The 25793-nt window shown below is 40.5% G+C and overlaps 1 protein-coding gene across 2 annotated transcripts in view; it reads left to right on the forward strand.

Moving 5' to 3' along the window:
- Adgrg7 (adhesion G protein-coupled receptor G7) overlaps positions 1–25793 on the forward strand; it is a 75275-nt gene that overhangs the window by 21450 nt on the left and 28032 nt on the right. For both annotated transcript variants that reach the window (XM_087576316.1, NM_001107098.1), the window contains 7 exon segments: positions 4509–4622; positions 5294–5398; positions 6894–7006; positions 8886–9035; positions 11239–11339; positions 16444–16574; positions 16687–16794. In XM_087576316.1, the coding sequence (XP_087432442.1) occupies positions 4509–4622; positions 5294–5398; positions 6894–7006; positions 8886–9035; positions 11239–11339; positions 16444–16574; positions 16687–16794 (822 nt within the window).

Below are 25793 nucleotides of genomic sequence, written 5' to 3' on the forward strand. Positions count from 1 at the left end.
TCCCTTTATATGTTACTTGACCTTTTTCCCTTACTGCTTTTAATATTCTTTCTTTATTTTGTGCGTTTGGTGTTTTGACAATTATGTGACGGGAGGTGTTTCTTTTCTGGTCCAATCTATTTGGAGTTCTATAGGCTTCTTGTATGTCTATGGGTATCTCTTTTTTTAGGTTAGGGAAGTTTTCTTCTATGATTTTGTTGAAGATATTTACTGGTCCTTTGAGCTGGGAGTCTTCACTCTCTTCTATACCTATTATCCTTAGGTTTGATCTTCTCATTGAATCCTGGATTTCCTGTATGTTTTGGACCAGTAGCTTTTTCCGCTTTACATTATCTTTGACAGTTGAGTCAATGATTTCTATGGAATCTTCTGCTCCCGAGATTCTCTCTTCCATCTCTTGTATTCTGTTGGTGAAGCTTGTATCTACAGCTCCTTGTCTCTTCTTTTGGTTTTCTATATCCAGGGTTGTTTCCATGTGTTTTTTCTTGATTGCTTCTATTTCCATTTTTAATTCCTTCAACTGTTTGATTGTGTTTTCCTGGAATTCTTTCAGGGATTTTTGCGATTCCTCTCTGTAGGCTTTTACTTGTTTATTAATGTTTTCCTGTGCTTCCCTAAGTGTGTTCATGTCTTTCTTGAAGTCCTCCAGCATCATGATCAAATATGATTTTGAAACTAGATCTTGCTTTTCTGGTGTGTTTGGATATTCCATGTTTGTTTTGGTGGGAGAATTGGGCTCCGATGATGGCATGTAGTCTTGGTTTCTGTTGCTTGGGTTCCTGCGCTTGCCTCTCGCCATCAGATTATCTCTAGTGTTACTTTGTTCTGCTATTTCTGACAGTGGCTAGACTGTCCTATAAGCCTGTGTGTCAGGAGTGCTGTAGACCTGTTTTCCTCTCTTTCAGTCAGTTATGGGGACAGAGTGTTCTGCTTTCGGGTGTGTAGTTTTTCCTCTCTACAGGTCTTCAGCTGTTCCTGTGGGCCTGTGTCTTGAGTTCACCAGGCAGCTTTCTTGCAGCAGAAAATTTGGTCTTACCTGTGGTCCCGAGGCTCAGGTTTGCTCGTGGGGTGCTGCCCAGGGGCTCTCTGCAGCGGCAGCAACCAGGAAGACCTGTGCCGCCCCTTCCGGGAGCTTCAGTGCACCAGGGTTCCAGATGGTCTTTGGCTTTTTCCTCTGGCGTCCGAGATGTGTGTGCAGGGAGCAGTCTCTTCTGGTTTCCCAGGCTTGTCTGCCTCTCTGAAGGTTTAGCTCTCCCTCCCACGGGATTTGGGTGCAGAGAACTGTTTATCCGGTCTGTTTCTTTCAGGTTCCGGCGGTATCTCTGGCAGGGGTCCTGCCGCTCCTGGGCCCTCCCCCACGGGAGCCCAGAGGCCTTATACAGTTTCCTCTTGGGCCAGGGATGTGGGCAGGGGTGAGCAGTGTTGGTGGTCTCTTCTGCTCTGCAGCCTCAGGAGTGCCCACCTGACCAGGCGGTTGGGTCTCTCTCTCACCGGGTCTGGGAGCAGAGAGCTGCTGCGGGCCGGGATCCCTGAATTTATTTTTATTTTATGGGAGCCCAGTGATATTTCAGAGTTTTACAGAACTTTGGGTTTCAAAAGAGATTGAATACTTTTAAAGAGATAACATTTAAGATGTTTGAATTTGTAAGACTATGGGACTTTTTAGCTTTGTAGAATGTTTTATATTGTAATGTTCATATTAATGCTTGATATTAGGATGAACAAGAAAAGAACGGTGTGGCTTAACAGTGGTGTGTTTGTGTGTCAAGTTTACCAAGGGTTAATTGTGCTGACCAGTTTTATGTTAGCTTGATACTAGGCATAGTCATCTGACAGGAGGGAAGATCAATTGAGAAAATGAGTCTAGATCAGGCTGCAAGCAGTAAGGTTTTAGCACATTTTCTTAATTGGTGATTGATGGGGGAGGACCCAATCAATTGTGAGAGGGTTAGTGGTCCTGAGTTCTATAAGAAAGCAGACTGAGCAAGCCATGGGTAGCAAGCCAGTAAGAAGCACTCCAACCCCCTGGCCTCTGCATCAGTTTTGGCCCTTGGGTTTCTACCCTTTTTGAGTTCTTCAATGATGAACATTGCTGTGGAAGTATAAGCCAAATAAACTCTTTCCTTGCTTACGGTCATGGTGTTTCATTATAGTAATAGTAACCCTAAGTAAGACAAAGAGTTATATATGTATGTGTGTGTGTGTGTGTGTGTGTGTGTGTGTGTGTGTGTGTGTGTGTGTGTGTGACTTGAATACTTTTGCTTTTCTCTGTTAGAGAACTTAGAGAACTCTGCAAGACTGATAGACTTTTGCCTTCTTAATTCATCAGTAAAACTTTAGGTGTTAATAGATTTCTTTCAGAAGTTTTCTTAAATTTTGAATTTTCACAGTTTGGCCATGTGTATATTTATTTTGCCTGTGACTTTCTGAGCTTCTTAGATCGATAAACAAAATTTTTTCACCTTTATCTTCCTGCTTTGACTTCTCTCTCTCTCTCTCTCTCTCTCTCTCTCTCTCTCTCTCTCTCTTTCTCTCTCTCACACACACACACACACACACACACACACACACACACACTCCTCTAGATCTAGATCTTATAATTTTATTTTTTAAATGTTTCCTTTTCCACATTTAGTGGAAATTTACACACAGACTGAGCTGTTTTCCCTCGTCTCTGTCCTACTGGAATTCCAGTTAGGACATTCCAGAATTCCTCTGTCCTTAGATTCCAGTTGCTCTGTCATCGCCAATGTCTTCTCATGCCTTAATCTAATAAGAAGGTAGCCTTTGGCTGGATGTTTATCCACTTTGGTTTCTCAGACTCAGTTACACCTTTAGTGGAAGAACTCTAGAAACAGAATTCTCTTTAATTTCTGGGTATTTTTCTTGGCTTTCCAGTACTCTCAAGCAGGTTTTATTGTCCTTGCTGGAGTTACTGTATTGGTAAAAACCGCTAAGAGTGTAAGGAGACTGTGGAGACCCACATTTCACCATCCACTCTACAAACACTAGTGTCCCCAACCTAAAATAAGGTTTTCTCAAAGGTTCCTATTTCAGATTTTCTTCCTCAGTGTACTTCTATCTGCCATATTACTGCCACCATGGAGGACTGGATCACTGTTTAACTCCTCTTCACTGCCTACCATGTGCTCAACATATTCCCATAATGTTGGAGAAGTCACTTGAAAAAACATTCCTCATGTAGCTCCTTTGTCTTAAGACCCCTCTGCATCCCCTCGGGATCTCTTGTGCTTAGTATATAAATTTCTTGACAGTCTACTCTGTGTCACATAGGACCTTTGCTATTGTGTACACTCACTCAATTGGGACATATGAGAACTCTCCATGTGTTGTGATGTTTCACTGTGCACCAGAGTATGCACGCATGGTCATGTGTCTTTGTGCAGGTGTATGTGGTATGGTACATTCATGCATACCTGTGGAGATCAGAGGCCAACCTCTAGTGTTGCCATCCCTTCAGTGTCATCACTGAAGGGATGTTTTCAGATGGGCTTTCATATTGACCTGGGGCTCCTTGATTCAATTCATTTGACCAGTGAGGTGCAGACATCTACCTGCCACTGGAAGTGGGTACCATCATGTCTGGTTTTTCCACAAGGATTGAACTCAGGCTTACACAGGAAGCACTTTACCTATTGAACACCCCACCCCCTTTGATGCTACTCTTTCTGTGCTTCCAATTTAGGCCACTAATTTTTATCTGAGTTTACTTGATTTAATTATACAGTCTAATTCAAATACTGCCTCCTTAGGAAAGTCTGCTTTGGTGTTGGGACCTCTTTCCTTATTATTTCCTTTGAATTTGTCTTGGTGCTTTCTATTACTGTAACCAAATTCCATGATCAAAAGCAATTTGGAGAGAAAAGGTTTGTTTCTCTCACAGATCCATATAACAGTTCATCATCAAAAGCAGGATTTCAGTCAGGACAAGAACTTGAAGACAGGGCCCAATGCAGAAGCCAGAGAGGAGGGCTACTTACTAGCCTGCTCCCCATAGCTTACTCGGCCTCATTCCTTATCAAACTTGGGACCATTAACCCAGGAATGGTACCACCCACAATGGGCTGAACTCTTCCTCATCACTCATTAATTAAGAAAATGCTTTAAATGCTAGCCTACAGTCCAATGTTATGGAGGCATTTAGACATCCGGTGCTCCTTCCTCTTAAATGACTCTAGCCTGTATTAAGTTGACATAAAAACAACCATCATAGTATCTAAGCAGTATTTGAAAGTCTGCATGCTAATTTAGTCAATCTGTCTGTCTATTATCTATCTATTTATCATCTATCTGCTCTTAGAAGATTCCCATTGTAAGCTATGTCTTTTAAATACCTTTCTAATATCCATAATACTATATATTGATAAGGATATTAAAATGGATTATTATGCAATTTGGTTTTGCATATAGAAATTAAAGGGCTACAGACTTGGAAAAAAGTTAACTGGCAAGTTCCCATATTATTCTGTTGTTTACTGGATCTTCAGGGTCATCTGTTTCTGTGTCAAGCACCCCTGTACAGTTCTGCAGGAATGGTGGAACCTGGCAAAATGGCAGATGCATTTGTACTGAAGAGTGGAGAGGACTCAGATGTACAATCGGTAAGTTACTTGACTAATACTATGATGACATATTGGTGAGCCTTTTGCTAGTAACAACAGCAGCAAAAAAATAATCTAGAAGCTTTAGCTAAAGACTATAGACACAATATGCAGAAACACATCCCAGCCGCACACTTTCCTACACTCAAACCCTCACATAAAAGAACACACAACACAATAATCTTAGATCCAATTGGTAAGATATAATTGCTCACTTAAACATACAAAGCCCGGTACTATCCATCCCTTGAGAACATTAATAACAACCTGTAAATACACAGAGCAGAATCTTAGCATCACCTGCCATCTTGTCCTGCCACGGCTTCTCCCCTCTCTCTGTCTTTCCTGTCTCTGTCCTAGTCTCCTCCTCTTCCTTCAAACTTCTCTCCCGCCCATCCTTCCTTCTCCTCCAATGGCAGGCCTCCTTCTATCCTGTACCTGCCCCTCACCTGTACCTTACAAATTCAATGGAGAGTTGGTTCTGGTGAAGTCACCCGAGTCCTGAGTACACGACTAGGCAGCTGTCCTTGAGGCAGCGGAATTAGCATCAAAACACAGTAACTTCAGGGCAAACCACAACTCAAAGGTTCTGAACTTCATCTTTCACCCATTTTCAAATTTCAAAAATAGAAAATATAGTTAATAACGAGAGAAATGTGTTTTCATTACAGCTAATTTCTGTGAAAATAGTACCTTCATGAACTTCACCTTCGGCAAAATCCCAGTGGGCAGATATGGACCTTCTTTTCAAATATGTGGACCAAACACTGTAAATGGTATGTGTTTCCCCTGGGATCTGTTTTACCACAAGAACAGTGCAGATCTGCAGCCAGATCTCATGGGACCATTTTCTCAATGAAGTTCCCATCTCTCAGATGACTATAGTTTGTGTCAACTTGGCACAAAACTAGACAGCACAGGCCTCTTAATAGCTCAGAAAGCTAAAGGAACATGTCAATATATTTTTTTACTATGCATGTTTTATAGACAACATTATACTCTACAGTACGCCTATGGATAACTGTTAGCTTCAGTTTCTATATGTATATACCTTACATTTTTATGTTTTATAAACCAGATACAACTTACAAATCATAACTGCATGCTATGAGTTGGAAAATTAAGTATCAGAAATATGTCCATGATCGTCAGCACAGCTGTTTGATCTAACACTTTGGAGGTGCTAAGACAGTCTCGGTATCACCTTTTGTTTGACAGTTATCTGACTCTTGAGTAGCTATTATGAAAATGTTTATTATATGTACCGTTGAATTTCAGATTGAGTCCATGTCATTTTAAAGATAGATATCTATATCTATATCTATCTGTATCTATATCTATATCTATATCTATATATATCTTTATATTGATCCTGAGAAAACATTTCCTGAGTGATTAGCCACCCTTTAATTGTGATTTTACCTATACATATTATGAATCAGTACTAATTGGATGAGAATGAGGTGGAAAGTTCAGGTAATCTGAGGAAACAAACCTGCCCCAGGAAATGCTTTACTGAGAGCCAATAGAACATCTAGCATTTGCTGCAATACTCTGTAATTCTGTCTTTGGGGAGTCACCCAGATTTGCAGAGATAAAGGATTGACATATATCTTAATAGCCAGTAAGAAATTTTCATATCGGTTCTGGTCTTAGCCTAGTATACCTTCATTGAGTCCGGTTCAAAGTCATTTCATTCCTGTGCTAGAAAGTAAATCTTTCTTGAGACAAAGAGAAGAGTAATAGCAACCAGACTGGTCATGCCAGAAGCTCCCATTTTAAAAATCAAGACAATTTGTGCAGAATACTTTGGCAACTGGTTGACTTTTCTACAACAAGGTATTAAAATAACTCCAAATGTTTATCCTAAAACAACAATGCTTTAGGTATCTCCCCATTCTATGAGTTGGTTGTGGCAGCCAGAATGTTCATTTGGGGAACATGTATGCTGGCCATTAGCTACAGCACCTCAATCCAGTAGTACATAGTCTGTCTTCCAATCATTAAACTCACTTCCTCATATATTACTTCAAGAAAGCACTCTAACATCCTAACACGGTAGAGACCGAAACTGAAAGAATGTTTGAGGCCCAGGTGCTGGGAGTCACGTATTGGCACCACACTCCACTGACCAAGGTCAGTCACAGGTCAGCCCAGATTCAAGAGTGAATCCATGCCAGGCTCCGCAGAATCGCAGTGGCATGAAGTATGCATGCAGTGAGTTCCACATCTGGCATTGTGCTCATTTCTTCTTTTCCTCTTTTATTGAAGCGGGCCAGCCTCAAGCAACTCGGCTGTGTGGTGTTTCTGAGTATGGAGTGATAGAAGCACTAAATGTTACAATAGGAAACTGTGATAAAAATCTAGAGATTCTGGAGAAGCAGGTAAGCCTTCTAGCCCACCCACTGGGCAACTGGGATACATTCTGAGTCTAGGCCAATTCTTTGGTCTTCACATACCTGATGGACAAATCAATGCTCTTAAAACTCTCAAATTACAGATCACAAAACCAGTAAGTGAAACCATTCTTATTTGGTTAAAGTTGCCCCTGTTTAACGTTGACATTTTATTTCAGCAAGTGGTAGCCTAGAAAATATTGTAAATGGCCTTATATTTATAGACTGATCAAGCTTTGACTGAACATAGAATCCTGGCTTCATAAACCAAAGATGATCTACTCCATCAAAAGGAATGAAAAAAAAAAAACAAAAACAAAAAACAAAACAGAACAATGACCCATAGTCACAGACAACTTCAGACTGTCTTTAGTCTCGGGGCTATATCCATGAGCTAGCAAAATAACGATTGATGACTAGATATGTTTCCATTCATCCTAATTTATATGGACTGAGGGATAGACAATAGAGCACGCATGGAAGAGCTAACTTGTATGCTCATGCAAGAAGAGGAAGAAGCTGAAAACTTTGATGTAGGGATGTCTTTGTTCAGGTATTTTATATCTATCTTATTTCTTCTTTATCAAATTGGATACCATTTCCATACTAAAGGTAATTGCAGCTAATGCCAACAATGATCATTTACAGCTACCAAATCCAGATGATCCTGGATCATAAAATGTGATTAAGACCTGATAAGCCCACTGTAAATTTAAAATGTATTTAATTCACCTAATCTACTCAGCACCAGGGTTAACCAACGCAGCACACTCTATAAAGTGGTCAGTTGTTATTTTCATCATCTTGTAAATGACTAGAAACCATGGCTTACTGCTGTCCAGAATTATGAAAGTGTATCCCATCTCCATGTTGCTAGCATATAGGAGGAAAAGGCCAAATAAAAGTTCAATGTGTGGTTAGTACTGAGTAAATCACTTTTGAATTGCTACACCAAAGCCAATAAATAAATAAACGAAATGTAAACCAATTGGAGATTTGCCTGTACCATTTAAGACATTTTGAGTACACTGCTAAGTTTTTGAAATCATGTTTAAGTTTTAAACAAACACTACAGATAAAATTATTATAGGTGAGAAAAAGTAGAACTCTTCAGTGAGACGCTTTTGCTAGGGACCATCACCAAGCAGACACACAGCTACTGCTAAGTTTAAAATCTAGAACGAACCACAGCAACTCCCTTATCACAGATGGCCAGGATGTGGGTGGGTTGGGAATGGGAAATAGGATGTGCAGGTAGCTGTCAATCACACATGCTGAAAGAAATAGTGCAGATTCTGGAGTCTGACAAGTAGACTCTCTGTGGTTTTGAAGCTGTGTAAACTTAGAAGAAGCTTCTAAAGTTCTCTAAGTCTTTAAGTGATATGAGGGAGCTCAGCTTACAGAACCATTTCCTATTATAAATTATGTAACATCACACCTTAAAACACCAGTGCGCGCAGCACAGACTTGGCTGTTGAATTTAAATTTTTTTTTCTACTGCCTCGGTACAAGTTGAGTACAAGTTTGGTTTTTGACGTTATGGTGCCATCTAGTGTAAAGCTAAGTGTAAAGCTAAGTTCATTCCATCCCCACATTTTAACCCCAGCTCCGTGAAGACATGATTACAGCACTTCCTCACTCTTAATATAATGCAAGCAGATAGTAGAGAATGAGGAAATTGCCTGGGCTTTGTAAACTGTATCCCTTACACAAAGAAAGGGACAAACAAAGGCTCGGTTAAACAGCTCATTCAACTGCAGTCATTTGCAAAATGTTTAGGAATACTTGTATAAACTAGACCTTTTGAAACAAACAAAACTACTTTTTTTTTCCTGCCCTCTCCCCAAACAAAACTACTTTTAAACAGATAAACGACATCTCGAACAACTCTCAGAATATTTCTTCAGATGCTCAGGTTTTAACAACAGATGCCAGTAAACTGACAGCTGAGAACATCACTTCTGCTACTACAGTGGTTGGACAGATCTTCAATAAAACCAGAAATGCTAATAGTGAGGTAAAACATAAGATTTGTTTTATTCACTAGACATACCTCTCATTGCCCACCTCCTGGTCATTCCCTCCCACAATTCTTCCTCCTATCCCCACTCCCCTTCTCCTCTGAGTGGGTGGGGGCCCCCTGAATATTCTCCCACCCTGATACATCAGAGGCTAGACACATCCTCTCCCGCTGTGGCCAGACAAGGCAGCCCAACTGGAAGAACGTATCTCAAGGGTAGGCAACAGCTTTTGGAATAGCCCCTGCTCCAGTTGTTTGGGACCTACATGAAGAACAACCCTTCCTATCCAGTTCAGTCCCACAACCCTTTCCCCTATTCTATAGGTGTCACCAAACTGCATCCACTGCTTGGCTATGGGTGTCTGCATCTGTCTGAGTCAGCTGCTGGGTAGAGTCTCTCAGAGAACAGTCATGCTAGGCTCCTGTCTGCAAGCATAACAGAGCATCATTAATAGTGTCAGGGATTGGTGCTTTCCCATGGGATGGGTCTCAAGTTGGGCCAGTTACTGGATGGTGATTTCCTCAGTCTCTGTTCCATCCCCCATTCATGCATTTCTTATAGACAGGATAAATTTTGGGTGGGAAGTTTTGTGGGCACTCCAGTGGGGTTTTTCTGCCTGGTTACAGAAGGTGACTTCTTCCGATTCCATAGCCCCAGTGATATGACAGCTAAGGTCACTCCATTGATTCTTGGGTGCCTCCCTCATCCCAGGTTTCTGCCACATCCTGGAGATCCCCCCAGCTCTCTGCACCTGTCAATCTCCTGTCCCTCCCCACACCTGATCATGAACCCTCCCCATCCCCATTCCCTCCCAGTTCCCTCCTCCCATCTGCCTCTTATGACTACTTTATTCCCCTTCTAAGTGAGATTCAAGCATCCTTGCTTGCTCCTTCCTTCTTGTTTAGCTTCTTTAGGACTGTGGAGTGTTGCATGGGTATCCTGTATTTTATGGCTAATGTCCACTTATAAGTGAGTACATAGCATGCATGTCCCTCTGGGGACTGAAAACCCAAGATTTTAAGTCATAAGAGATGTTTGGGATTGTAGCCTATTGGTAGTGTTTCATAAGCATCTGCAGGGCCTTAGGTTTGGTTCCCAAAGCTCTGAAATGGGAGGAACATCCCGAATCCTATTCCTAATCCTATGATTTGGGTGGTGTTAGGACCACTGAACAGAGAACCCTTCTTGGGGAGATGCTCAAAGAAGTTAAACTCCTTGTCTAAATATCCTCTGGGATTGATATGATGGTTATTATTACATTGGATATCCCAGCATGTCTTGGAATAAAAAAGCCTCTTTAACTTTCATATGTACAGATTAACAAATTTATTAAACTGTGCCATACCTGTTCTACCACAAATAAACAGTTTTCCTATACACTTGCCCTGAAAATACATCTTTCAAGCTTTGCATGTTGTGACAAGCATACTCAAAGGTTGGTCCCTGGGTTGCTCAAAGGCCTTAATCCAGGTTTGCAGGTCTAATATTATGGCCTTCTAAATTATCAAACATAAAGAAAAGGAAGTTATACTCAACATGTGTCATCAGTGGAGTTCTTGTTTTGGTCAGCAGGGCTGTAAGCCTTTCAAAATGAATTATATCAGCACACTTGTCTCCTTTGTGTTTTACAAATACCTTCTTTCAAAACTCGTCCCAATTACCAAAGGTCCTTTGAAAAGTAGGTTTTAAGTAACAAGGTAATTAAAGACAGAAGTCAAAGAATATGCATTTCTGACTGTAAAGTTTATAGAAAAATCACTCATAGGAATAAAAGGACTATGTCTCTAACACTCCCAAGCGTTCGATTATCAGAAAACAATTTTACTGATAACTAAGTTGTTACACCTGACACTAAGTATTTAAGTTATGCTGAATATTGTGGGCCATGAGGCTTGGGCAGGTGGCATTGCAGCAATGGTTTGGTCAACTTTTATCCAAGCCAATTGTTTTTGAGTGGAAAGGGCTCTGGGAATGATCTTATGAAGTCAAATTCCAAACCCTAAGCATCCTACATCACCAGCTTCATTTATGTCTTTACTCCTTATTGTGTCTTTTCTCTGTCTCAGCTAGATCTCAAACTGAAACTTTGATTAAAAAAAATTACTTTCCTTTGATCATCATGCTAATCATGTTATTGGCTACCACGATCGTAGTGACAATTATGCAGGACACATATGTGATGTGCCTTCTCTCTCACAGGCAAAAAAAGTTGCTGTAACCACAGTGAGTCAGATTTTGGATGCCAGCGAAGATGTTTTTCAAAAAGCTGCTGAGAATGACAATAGCAACTCCTTTTCCAAGTAAGCAACTGTTTGGAGAGAAAGTTTGAGGAGGTACCATCTACTCCTTAGGTGAAAGCATGACTAGAAGATCCATTTCTCTCAGGGCTACCATAACTGCCTGATGCTTTGGAAATTAGGAGACAATCCTTGACTTTGTACGTGACCTTGTTCTACAGGGAGTGATAGGTACTACCTACTTGGTTCAAGGTATGGTCATAGGCAAGGAGAAAAAGTGACTGGGTTGGTTCAGATTACAGTTTGTTCCCTTAACCTGGGTCTGGGATGTTCAAACCAGCAGCCTCTGCCTAAAGATGTTCTTTCAACTCCCTTCTCAAAGCACAGAGCTATAGAGGGCACCCAACTACAGGATTACCACAGTGTCAGCCTACACACACCTCAGCTCTCTCTTCCCATGAATTGATAGGCTTTTTTTTTTTTTTTTTAGTTTTCCTATAGCTACTTTGGAAGAAAAAAAAAAAAGAAATTCCAACCCTCCTCCTTTGCTTTAGCTTATTAAGGCCATGTTCTTGATCACTTTTGATTATGTATATATACCCCCAAACATATTTACTTATAGAAACCAGTCATTAAAATACACCTTTAAACCTATTTTTACATTTAATCGTGCTTACTGGAGAGAAATGGGCAAATTCTCTGAAATCATTTACCTCAATTAATTTGCTAAAATATACTCCAAATATTTTCTCTCTATACATGTTCATGCACTCATGCATGCATAATTACATAGTGTGTTAACCTATTGTCATTTACTATCTTAAAACATTTAAAAGCTATGACTATGTATACATGCACATCAGAATTTTATATTATTGCATCCGACTTAGGGTCCAATAGGAAAGCAGAACAGCAGAATGTATGTATTACAAAGGGGTATTTAATGGATTGACTTACACAATATGGGGTACAACAACAGCTATGCATACATTATAGAGACTAGGTCAGTAGCTGGCTAGTCTTCAAGGTTGGTTGCCTCAGTCATCCTGCTGAAGGCCTACGTGATTTCTGGAGAACCACGGTCTTCAGTTCAACTGGAAGGTCTTAGAAGCTGGGTTCCAATATCAGCACAAAATGGTAGCAGCAACAACCAAATAGATGCATTTGCCAGCAAGCTGAGGAAGACAGGCAAGCTCACTGCCTTGCCTTCTTCATATCTGGGCCACATCCAGAAGGTGATGCCTGTTTTAGCAAAGGATCTTGGACCCTGAAAATACCCTCACAGGTCCTCAGAGGGGCCTATCTTTTGGTTGATTCCAGATCTAATCAACTTGACAATCACTATTACCTACTGGATTGGTGAGGTGGCTTAGGGAGTATAGGTACTTGCCATCAAGACAGACAATCTGAATTTGATTCTCAGGTACCACATGGTACAAGGAGAAAACTGACTCCCATAGTCCTCTGACCTCCACATACATGACATGGCACCTGTACATTCAACCTTTCTCTCTCTCTCTTTCTCTTTCTTTCTCTCTCTCTCTCTCTCTCTCTCACACACACACACACACACACACACACACACACACACCACATACCACACACACACACACACACACACACACACACACACACACACTCACAAATGCTTTTTAAAAGTTAGCCATTACAGTAAGTACATTTTTATATAACCAAGTCTCTGTTTGATGTTTTTGGTAGACTTCAGATTGTATCAAGTCTTTTAGTATTATGTACAGTCAACATTCTATACAAAATCAATATTTCTTTGACCTTGTATATCTGTGTGTGTGTGTTTGTGTTTGTGTGTGTGTGTGTGTGTGTGTGTGTGTGTGCGCGCGTGCGTAGGCATCCTCCATATAATTCTCAGTTTTTGACTGAATATAGCTATTATCTACTTAGGGATAAATAGAAACAGAACACTCATCCTTTATAAGTAGTGTAAAAGTTATCTAAATATACAGAAATAAGTGCATAGATTATAGGCAAGCACTGTGTCATTTTCTGGAAGAATTTAAGCATTGTAAGATTTCAGAGTCCATAAGGATAATGATGTTCAGGAACCAATCTCCCATGGAAACTGGGACGGGGGGCAGCTATAATCTTAAAGAACTGCCAAGAAAGATCTCTTTCCATTCTCTTCCTTTCCAGCGAAGGGAATTAAATTTGCTCAGGGCAACTCTGGTTCTCCAAACTCTGATGTTGAGGCAAGCCTATAAAAGGGTCTCCTCATAAGACAGGGCTCAGCCGTGGGTCCCTTTACCTCTCCTGTAACTCACGGTTTTCTCTATGTTCCTCAGCCTCTGAATTCTCCTTCTAGTCCATTTATTTGGGGGATAAGTGAAAATAAAGCTGGAAGCAAACGGGACGGAGAGGTGTGGAGAGAAAGGACTCCATCCAGCCCAGCTTTAACCCCATCAAGTTGTTATAGTGAAGTGCCTGTTCTCTTCCGAACTGGCAGGGGCAAAATGTCCCAGGTAGCCAGAACTCTGAGGCTCTGAATAGGGTTTCTGTTGGTGGAGGCTGTTTTCATTTTTTCTTTTGAACACTGGTTGCAATGGCTAATCTATAACCCCGGATCCTTGGTGTTGTACTGAAGGTCAAGATTCTCTCTAGGTGCCTGATTTGGGAGGTAAAACTGTCTCTGTAACATAATTCACTCTGTGCGTATGCATTTCCCATTGTTTGAGTTTCTGCCCTAGTTAGCTTTCTTAGATAACTAAGACATTATCTACTGAAGTTTTCCAAGCTTAGTTACTATTCTATTTTTGCGATGAAACACCCTGAACAAGACAACTCAGGAAAGAAAGCATTTGATTGGGGGTTTTCTTACAGTTTCAGGGGTTAGTCTATGCCCATCAGAGTAGGGAGGATGGCAAACACTGGGGCTGGAGCTGACCACTTATATCTTATCCCACAAGATAGAGAGAGAGAGAGAGAGAGAGAGAGAGAGAGAGAGAGAGAGAGAGAGAGAGAGAGAGAGAGAGAAAGACAAGGTTTGACAAGGCACAGCCAGTAATATACCTTTTCCAGGGCTGCATCTCTTAATCTTTCCTAAATAATCCCTCAGCTGGGAACCAGCCATTCAAATATATGAGTCTGTGGGAGCTGTTCTCGCTCCCACACTGACCAAACTGAAATTTATTGTAAGGAGATGTACCGAGTCTCACAGGAATCCGCGCGTAGGATCATAGCAGAGCCAGTGTGAGTGTGTGAGCCAGATCGTCCTCGGGGAGGGAAATGGCCGTGACCCTAAGGTGGCTTTGCTGTCTTCAGAAGAAGGTGTGGGTCCCACCCTTATGCTCAACAGGAAGAAAACTTCCTCCTTTCCTTTTGTATTTATCCTTACAATGATATGATGGCCTGACTTTTACTCCAAAATCTGGAACTTCCTGGTTTCACATATCTCCCTGACTAGAAAATTACCAATTTAAAAACTGGATGGTTTCTTTCAGTCAGGTTATGTCTTTTTGACTGCTGCCTTTTGAATCAGACCAGCCACTCTGAGCCTTATATGTAACCTGCTCAGTTATACCATGAGAGAGAAATCAAGTGGAGGGAAAGTAGCTGTAAGCGAGATGACTTTATAGATAGAGTCGGTGACAGTGGTAAAGAACCCTGGCACATTTAGCACATCTTTTCTCAATCTTTGAATGCCTGTGGGTACTTTTCTTGGCACCCCAGTGTTTCAGTATTCCTTAATGGGAACTTACCAAGTACAGTGAAAGCGAATGATCATCTTACCAGTTTGGAGGCATCATTAGGTCATTTCTTTTGATGAAAGATGTTCTCAGGTGTTAATATTATTTATGACATGGGAAATATGTAGCATTAACTGCTGACAACCCATGAAACTGTATAACATTTGAAATTTAAAAGTCATTATCCTTTTTTAAAAATCTCTAGTTTAAGCTTCTTAAAAGATAACACTAATCAAAATAATTCATATTTTTTTCTGAATCTGTATTTAAAATGTAAGTCAATGAAATTCCACTATCACATTTTATAATAAAATATAATCAGATAAAACAAAAGCTAGCACAATGGAATTGGGCAAAAACAAACAAAAAAGAGCCCAAGAGAAGGCACAGGAAACAGAGACACACTTGCTCGTACACTCAGGAATCCCATAAGAACTCTAAAGGAAGCTGTAATATGTACTCAAAGAACATTCATTCTTTCTGCTTCCTTTTCTCTGAGGTTCCCTGAACCCCGAGAGGAGGTATTTGATAGAGGTATCCCATTTAGGGCTGAATGTTTCAAGGTTTCTATATCTCTCTGTACAAAGTCTGGCTGGCTGCAGATCTCTGAATTAGTCCCATCTGCTTCAGGAAGAACCTTCGGTGATGGTTGAGTAAGGCACTACTGATCTGTGAGTATAGCAGAATGTCATTAGGAGTCAATTTAGTGCTGCTTTTCTGTTTGTTTTTACAGCTGTAGCATTTGGTTTTACTCTAGGTCCCTGGGATATCTTGTCTCAGGTTCTTGGTCACCCAAGCAGTGCCAGGTATGAGCTCCCATCTTGTGGAGTGAGCCTTAGGTCAATAAGATGTTGGTAGGTGACTCCTACAAATTCTTGTCAACAAATGAAGCTTTTAATACCAAGAGTGGGTTATATTTAGTTGAATTGTTGGCCAAAAAGTTTCCATGGGAAGCCCCAAATAGCTCAGGCTAAGACTCTCCACAAACTGAAGGGCAAGGCCCCATTGCTGAAGACCGTGTCTACAAAACTCATTGAACATGGAGAAGTTGAGCTGGTGCCTACACAGATCCTTTACATGTTAGCCTCTTTCATACAAGAAGGTACTCTGCCCACCATCAAAAGAAAAACATTAAGTACCAACCCAGCCAAAACCCCTCTGGTCTATACTGCTGTTCTGCCTGCAAGATATGCTGATACAATGGTGGCAGAAAGCCTGTGGGAGGGATAAACAGAGCATTTTTTAAAACTGCATGTGATAAAACAAGACTCTGGCAAAGAGAAGCAGATATATATATTTATATAAATGCACACACACACAATTAGTAATTGTCATGTCACTGTGACTCCATGAGTTGTGTGTTTCTGCCTTTTCTAACATAATAAGGGAAACAACACATCTCTTGGGTTTATGACAAAATGCTGATTCCTGTGTTTCATTCTGTACAGTCTCATTGAGCAAATGGAGAATTACTCCTTTTCTCTGGGTGATGAAGCAGTGGTGGAACCTAATGTAGCAATCCAGTCAGTCAGTCGAAACAGTGATTCAGGGCCAAGTGTTCTCTTCTCTGTGCAGAAAGGTAAGCTGTCTGCCCCCTGTGCTTGTAACAGTAAAGAATAGTTCATTGCCAATAACAATTCACAGTCCACCAAAACGCAGATATTTAAAATGCTAATTTCCCTTTCTTATAGGATCTAGTGATTCTCTGCTTTCCAGTGAAACATCTATTAACAAAACTGCAGATGAACTCAAGCCAGATGGACAGACTGAACTTCAGATCTTACTTAATACTGGGGGAAGTATGTCTCGAACCTCTTTTGCACTGTTTTTAAAACACTCTGCATCCAAGGAATTACTAACTAAAAAGTCCATGAAGGGAGAGACAACCCTTGTTTAGTTTCACACCTAATAATTTTGTCTTCAGGTTCCCATACACTACAGTAATCACAGTGATACTATTTAAGGCCACAGGAAATCCTTCTTTGTTTCAAAACCATGTTGGAGGAAAACATTGAATTACTAGTGCCAGGTACACAAGTCTGTATTTCTATAAAACTATAGCAGAAGTCTTCCTTACATTTCTCTGTTGTAAGAAGGCTCAGTCACAAACTGTGCATGTTTCCTCATGGTGTGACATTCTCGAAACTGTTTATACATTTGGGAAAATTGTCATTTAGTAGTAACGATCATGCTACCATCTCTAGGCTTCCTCACAGTCTTGGATGTAGCATGACAGCTTGAAAAAGTTGTATCCTCATAGTCTAAAGAAGTTGACTTTCTCTCTCCCAACAACAGCAACAACATGATTTTAGTATCCCAAAGTACATATCTTTAAAAGAATATATTCTTACATCCTTTGTCATACAGAGAAAAGGAGGGGAAGTTATTATCATGAATTTGGTATGCTATAGAAGTTTTCTCCTATTTGCTTGCCACAGCTTTGGGAGAGTAGAGAGGCTAACTTTGTCATTTACATTTGTTTGTATTTTATTTAGTATAGATATATATTATATATATAATATATATATACCAGAATATGTATATATATACCAGAATAATATGTGTAAGAAATAATGAAAAAAATCTGTACATGCCAATACTGCATTTGAAATATTCTAAATCCACAGCTTCTGTATAAAATCCATGGATATGGAGGGCCTACTTGTGCATCACAAGCTTTAACACTGTGAACAAGTACTACAGCTTTGCAACTTGCCTGTCATTTTTCTGACATTGCTATGTGTCTGCTTCATGCTAGGGTCTAAACTTTTGTTGCATATTTATATACAGAAAAGAAATATCCTATAATTGGGGATGTTTTATCCATGTTCATAAATGGTATCATGCTAGAGAAACTTGAATTTTTTTTACCTAAATATTATCTCATAGAGTTTTTTTATTATTTGTATTTTTATTATTTTGTTGCCTATCTGTTAAGTATGAGACAGATATTTTTACTTTCCTTTTGTTCCTTGAAAGTTCATGATACAATATTGTTTTTAATTTTTTTGCCCCTGATTTTTACTTGTATTTGTTAAACACATATATTTCCTATTCCATGACTGACTCAAATATTTATTTGCTTTTCCCTTATTGATCAGGAAGATCTTAAGGATTTTGATTTAGAAAAAAAAGTCTAGCTATCCAACTGAAGAAACACAGAAGTAGAATAAATGCAAAGCAAGCACGGCAGATGGAATTCTGAGTTCTGTTTTCTCTTTACATAAGTTGAGAACATCTTCCCTTCAGTCTGAAGGAATCTGGTCCTTAAAGTTTTGTGGTCTGGGACATACCAAGATCTGTACTTAAGAATGTCAGTGTATCCAGTTTGTCTACATTTGCTCTGTAGTTGGTCCTTTGTTTCTTTGGAGAACTGGAGCTTGTACCCAGAACCTTGTACATAGTAAGCAAGTACTCCACCAGGAGCTGCGTCCTCAGACCCTCTGTGAATTTCTTAAAGAAATGTGTTGCTATCCTAAGAGTGGCGTGGGGCCTTCCTGTTCTCTCTTGAGCATTCTCAGTGCTTGTGCTCCCACTGAGGTTTCAGTCTACCCTGGATATCTAGGACTTACCTCATGGTTGATGAAAGAAGAGGTTCTATTTTTTTTTCCTTTTTTACTTAGATACAAATAAGCAATATTTCCTAAATGGTTTGAAACGTTATTAAGAAATGGGTCTATGTCAGATTGAAAGGGAACTTTTTTTTTTAACTTGAATATTTCTTATATACATTTCGAGTGTTATTCCCTTTCCCGGTTTCCGGGCAAACATCCCCCTTCCCCCTCTCCTTTTTTATGGGTGTTCACCTCCCCAGCCTCCCCCCCTTGTTGCCCTCCCCCCAACAATCTAGTTCACTGGGGGTTCAGTCTTAGCAGGACCCAGGGCTTCCCCTTCCACTGGTGCTCTTACTAGGATATTCATTGCTACCTATGAGGTCAGAGTCCAGGGTCAGTCCATGTATAGTCTTTAGGTAGTGGCTTAGTCCCTGGAAGCTCTGGTTGCTTGGCATTGTTGTACATATGGGGTCTCGAGCCCCTTCAAGCTCTTCCAGTTCTTTCTCTGATTCCTTCAACGGGGGTCCTATTCTCAATTCAGTGCTTTGCTGCTGGCATATGCCTCTGTGTTTGCTGTATTCTGGCTGTGTCTCTCGGGAGAGATTTACATCTGGCTCCTGTCGGTCTGCACTACTTTGCTTCATCCATCTTGTCTAATTGGATGGCTGTATATGCATGGGCCACATGTGGGGCAGGCTCTGAATGGGTGTTCCTTCAGTCTCTGTTTTAATCTTTGCCTCTCTATTCCCTGCCAAGGGTATTCCTGTTCCCTTTTAAAGAAGGAGTGAAGCATTCACATTTTGATCTTGAGTTTCATTTGTTCGAGGCATCTAGGGTAATTCAAGCATTTGGGCTAATAGCCACTTATCAATGAATGCATACCATGTGTGTTTTTCTGTGATTGGGTTACCTCACTCAGGATGATATTTTCCAGTTCCGACCATTTGCCTACGAAATTCATAAAGTCATTGTTTTTGATACCTGAGTAATATTCCATTGTGTAGATGTACCACATTTTCTGTATCCATTCCTCTGTTGAAGGGCATCTGGGTTCTTTCCAGCTTCTGGCTATTATAAATAAGGCTGCGATGAACATAGTGGAGCACGTGTCTTTTTTATATGTTGAGGCATCTTTTGGGTATATGCCCAAGAGAGGTATAGGTGGATCCACAGGCAGTTCAATGTCCAATTTTCTGAGGAACCTCCAGACTGATTTCCAGAATGGTTGTACCAGTCTGCAGTCCCACCAACAATGGAGGAGTGTTCCTCTTTCTCCGCATCCTCGCCAGCATCTGCTGTCACCTGAGTTTTTGATCTTAGCCATTCTCACTGGTGTGAGGTGAAATCTCAGGGTTGTTTTGATTTGCATTTCCCTTATGACTAAAGATGTTGAACATTTCTTTAGGTGTTTCTCAGCCATTCAGCATTCCTCAGCTGTGAATTCTTTGTTTAGCTCTGAACCCCATTTTTAAATAGGGTTATTTGTCTCCCTGCGGTCTAACTTCCTGAGTTCTTTGTATATTTTGGATATAAGGCCTCTATCTGTTGTAGGATTGGTAAAGATCTTTTCCCAATCTGTTGGTTGCCTTTTTGTCCTAACCACAGTGTCCTTTGCCTTACAGAAGCTTTGCAGTTTTATGAGATCCCATTTGTCGATTCTTGATCTTAGAGCATAAGCCATTGGTGTTTTGTTCAGGAAATTTTTTCCAGTGCCCATGTGTTTCAGATGCTTCCCTAGTTTTCTTCTATTAGTTTGAGTGTATCTGGTTTGATGTGGAGGTCCTTGATCCACTTGGACTTAAACTTTGTATAGGGTGATAAGCTTGGATCGATCTGCATTCTTCTGCACGTTGACCTCCAGTTGAACCAGCACCATTTGCTGAAAATGCTGTCTTTTTTCCATTGGATGGTTTTGGCTCCTTTGTCAAAAATCAAGTGCCCATAGGTGTGTGGGTTCATTTCTGGGTCTTCAGTTCTGTTCCATTGGTCTATCTGTCTGTCTCTGTACCAATACCATGCAGTTTTTATCACTATTGCTCTGTAATACTGCTTGAGTTCAGGGATAGTGATTCCCCCTGAAGTCCTTTTATTGTTGAGGATAGTTTTAGCTATCCTGGGTTTTTTGTTATTCCAGATGAATTTGCAAATTGTTCTGTCTAACTCTTCGAAGAATTGGATTGGTATTTTGATGGGGATTGCATTGAATCTGTAGATCGCTTTTGGTAAAATGGCCATTTTTACTATATTAAATCCTGCCAATCCATGAGCATGGGAGATCTTTCCATCTTCTGAGCACTTCTTCAATTTCTTTCTTCAGAGTCTTGAAGTTCTTATTGTACAAATCTTTTACTTGCTTGGTTACAGTCACACCGAGGTACTTTATATTATTTGGGTCTATTATGAAGGGTGTCGTTTCCCTAATTTCTTTCTCGCCTTGTTTCTCTTTTGTGTAGAGGAAGGCTACTGATTTATTTGAGTTAATTTTATACCCAGCCACTTTGCTGAAGTTGTTTATCAGCTTTAGTAGTTCTCTGGTGGAACTTTTGGGATCACTTAAATAAACTATCATCTGCAAATAGTGATATTTTGACTTCTTCTTTTCCGATCTGTATCCCTTTGACCTCCTTTTGCTGTCTGATTGCTCTGGCTAGAACTTCAAGAACTATATTGAATAAGTAGGGAGAGAGTGGGCAGCCTTGTCTAGTCTCTGATTTTAGTGGGATTGCTTCAAGTTTCTCTCCATTTAGTTTAATGTTAGCAACTGGTTTGCTGTATATGGCTTTTACTATGTTTAGGTATGGGCCTTGAATTCCTATTCTTTCCAGGACTTTTATCATGAAGGGGTGTTGAATTTTGTTAAATGCTTTCTCAGCATCTAATGAAATGATCATGTGGTTTTGTTCTTTCAGTTTGTTTATATAATGTTGATGGTTTTCTGTATATTAAACCATCCCTGCATGGCTGGGATGAAGCCTACTTGATCATGGTGGATGATTGTTCTGATGTGCTCTTGGATTCAGTTTGCCAGAATTTTATTGCGTCAATATTCATAAGGGAAATTGGTCTGAAGTTCTTTCTCTGTCTGCCTTTTCATTTCTGATTTTGTTAATTTGGACACACTCTCTGTGTCCTCTTGTTAGTCTGGCTAAAGGTTTATCTATCTTGTTGATTTTCTCAAAGAACCAACTTTTGGTTCTGTTGATTCTTTCTATGGTCCTTTTTGTTTCTACTTGGTTGATTTCAACTCTGAGTTTGATTATTTCCTGCCTTCTACTCCTCCTGGGTGTATTTGCTTCTTTTTTTCTAGAGCTTTTAGGTGTGCTGTCAAACTGCTGACATATGCTCTTTCCTGTTTCTTTCTGCAGGCACTCAGCGCTCTGAGTTTTCCTCTTAGCACAGCTTTCATTGTGTCCCATAAGTTTGGGTATGTTGTACCTTCATTTTCATTAAATTCTAAAAAGTCTTTAATTTCTTTCTTTATTTCTTCCTTGACCAGGTTATCATTGAGTAGAGCATTGTTCAATTTCCACGTATAAGTGGGCATTCTTCCCTTATTGTTATTGAAGACCAGTTTTAGGCCGTGGTGGTCTGATAGCATGAATGGGATTATTTCTATCTTTCTGTACCTGTTGAGGTCCGCTTTTTGACCAATTATATGGTCAATTTTGGAGAAAGTACCATGAGGAGCTGAGAAGAAGGTATATCCTTTTGCTTTAGGATAGAATGTTCTATAAATATCCGTTAAGTCCATTTGGCTCATGACTTCTCTTGGTCTGTCTACGTCTCTGTTGAATTTCTGTTTCCATGATCTGTCCATTGATGAGAGTGGGGTGTTGAAGTCTCCTACTATTATTGTGTGAGGTGCAATGTGTGTTTTGAGCTTTAGTAAGGTTTCTTTTACATATGTAGGTGCCCTTGTATTTGGGGCATAGATATTTAGGATTGAGAGTTCATCTTGGTGGATTTTTCCTTTGATGAATATAAAGTGTCCTTCCTTATCTTTTTTGATGAATTTTAGTTGAAAATTGATTTTATTTGATATTAGAATGGCTACTCCAGCTTGCTTCTTCTGACCATTTGCTTGGAAAGTTGTTTTCCAGCCTTTCACTCTGAGGCAGTGTCTGTCTTTGTCTGTGAGGTGTGTTTCCTGTAGGCAGCAGAATGCAGGGTCCTCGTTGCGTATCCAGTTTGTTAATCTATGTCTTTTTATTGGGGAGTTGAGGCCATTGATGTTGAGAGATATTAAGGAATAGTGATTATTGTTTCCTGTTCTATTCATATTTGGATGTGAGGTTATGTTTGTGTTTCTTCTCTTTGTTTTGTTGCCAAGATGATTAGTTTCTTGTTTCTTCTAGGGTATAGCTTGCCTCCTTATGTTGGGCTTTACCCTTTATTATCCTTTGTAGTGCTGGATTTGTAGAAAGATATTGTGTAAATTTGGTTTTGTCATGGAATATCTTGGTTTCTCCATCTATGTTAATTGAGAGTTTTGCAGGATACAGTAACCTGGGCTGGCATTTGTGTTCTCTTAGGGTCTGTATGACATCTGTCCAGGATCTTCTGGCTTTCATAGTTTCTGGCAAAAAGTCTGGTGTAATTCTGATAGGTCTGCCTTTATATGTTACTTGACCTTTTTCCCTTACTGCTTTTAATATTCTTTCTTTATTTTGTGCGTTTGGTGTTTTGACTATTATGTGACGGGAGGTGTTTCTTTTCTGGTCCAATCTATTTGGAGTTCTGTAGGCTTCTTGTATGCCTATGGGTATCTCTTTTTTTAGGTTAGGGAAGTTTTCTTCTATGATTTTGTTGAAGATATTTACTAGTCCTTTGAGCTGGGAGTCTTCACTCTCTTCTATACCTATTATCCTTAGGTTTGATCTTCTCATTGAGTCCTGGATTTCCTGTATGTTTTGGACCAGTAGCTTTTTCTGCTTTACATTATCTTTGACAGTTGAGTCAATGATTTCTATGGAATCTTCTGCTCCCGAGATTCTCTCTTCCATCTCTTGTATTCTGTTGGTGAAGCTTGTATCTACAGCTCCTTGTCTCTTCTTTTGGTTTTCTATATCCAGGGTTGTTTCCATGTGTTCTTTCTTGATTGCTTCTATTTCCATTTTTAATTCCTTCAACTGTTTGATTGTGTTTTCCTGGAATTCTTTCAGGGATTTTTGCAATTCCTCTCTGTAGGCTTCTACTTGTTCTCTAAGGAAGTTCTTCATGTCTTTCTTGAAGTCCTCCAGCATCATGATCAAATATGATTTTGAAACTAGATCTTGCTTTTCTGGTGTGTTTGGATATTCCGTGTTTGCTTTGGTGTGAGAATTGGGCTCCGATGGTGCCATGTAGTCTTGGTTTCTGTTGCTTGGGTTCCTGAGTTTGCCTCTCACCATCAGATTATCTCTAGTGTTACTTTGTTCTGCTATTTCTGACAGTGGCTAGACTGTCCTATAAGCCTGTGTGTCAGGAGTGCTGTAGACCTGTTTTCCTGTTTTTCTTTCAGCCAGTTATGGGGACAGAGTGTTCTGCTTTCGGGCGTGTAGTTTTTCCTATCTACAGGTCTTCAGCTGTTCCTGTGGGCCTGTGTCTGGAGTTCACCAGGCAGCTCACTTGCAGCAGAAAAGTTGGTCTTACCTGTGGTCCCGAGGCTCAAGTTTGCTCGTGGGGTGTTTTCTTCTGGCGTCAGAGATGTGTGCAGAGTGCCGTCTCTTCTGGTTTCCCAGGCGTGTCTGCCTCTCTGTAGGTTTAGTTCTCCCTCCCACGGGATTTGGGTGCAGAGAACTGTTTATCCAGTCTGTCCTTTCAGGTTCTGGCGGTGTCTCAGGCGCAGGGGTCCTGTCGCTCCTGGGCCCTCCCTCACGGGAACCCAGAGGCTGTATACAGTTTCCTCTTGGGCCAGGGATGTGGGCAGGGGTGGGCAGTGTTGGTGGTCTCTTCTGCTCTGCAGCCTCAGGAGTGCCCACCTGACCAGGCGGTGAGGTCTCTCTCCCACGGGGTCTGGGAGCAGAGAGCTGCTGCGGGCCGGGATCTGTGGGTTTGGGACTCCTGGTAAACACAGGAAGTGCCCGGTCCTAGAGGAATTTTGCCTCTGTGTGTCCTGAGTTCACCAGGCAGGTCTCTTGCAGCAGAAAAGTTGGTCTTACCTGTGGTCCCGAGGTCTCTGCGGAGGCAGCAACCAGGAAGATCTGCGCTGCCGTTTCCGGGAGCCTCCGTGCACCAGGGTTCCAGATGGCGTTTGGTGTTTTCCTCTGGCGTCAGAGATGTGTGCAGAGTGCAGTCTCTTCTGGTTTCCCAGGCATGTCTGCCTCTCTGTAGGTTTAGCTCTCCCTCCCATGGGATTTGGGTGCAGAGAACTGTTCATCCGGTCCTTTCCGGGAACGTTTTTTAAATTGCAGGCTATGTGAACTTGCTGTTTACATGTTTTGAAATATACTGTAGAACTTTTCTCCATTCCCTCACAGAATTAGCCTTTTGTGATAAAACACTTATTCCCCACTGCCTTAGCCTGGTTCACATACAGTTAGCAGAACATACTAACGATAGTCACCATTTGGACAATACATTTCTTAAACATTTTCTTCCCACAGAATGAAAATTTCGTAGCCTTAATCAACATTTTTCCAACATCTCCAACAACCCTAAACATATTTTCACAGAAACTAAAGTGCTAGTCTGCCAAACGTGTTTCCAATCTATGTTCTCTTAAAAAAAAAAAGACAGTAAAATGTAAAAGCAAAAATAACTGAAAATTACAGGAAGAGCTGGCCAAACAATAGCCAGAAAGAGAAATTTTGCTGCAACTATCCTAGAAATTAAAGAGAAAGTAGGTGAAAATAATTAATAAGCTTGATTTCTGTATATCTTTCTAAACACATATAACTTTGTAGATAAAAAGTGCATATTAAGGATCCTTTTCAACTGTTTGTGAAGTCAATTGGGAAGCTGACAGTCATCGGTTCACAAAGTTTGCAGCTGCTCGGCGTGGGAGAGTCGGTTTTCTTTATGGGTGTGTGGCCACTGGTAGCTGGCGGACTCTGCAGTGGATGTCCACACACCCCAGAGTGCATGGACAACACAAATGGGACTTGATGGAGTTGAGAAGCAGACGAGGGCAGAAATTGGGAAATTAGAGTGAATCTGGGAGGAGTTGAGGGAGGAGCTGTTTATAACCAAAATACATTGTGTGAAATTCTCAAAAGAATTCACTAAAAAGAAAATGAATATTCATTTTCAAATAAAAATTACAT

The sequence above is a fragment of the Rattus norvegicus genome, chromosome 11, assembly GCF_021556685.1.
Source record: "Rattus norvegicus strain SHRSP/BbbUtx chromosome 11, alternate assembly SHRSP_T2T, whole genome shotgun sequence".
Classification (NCBI taxonomy): Eukaryota; Metazoa; Chordata; class Mammalia; order Rodentia; family Muridae; genus Rattus; species Rattus norvegicus.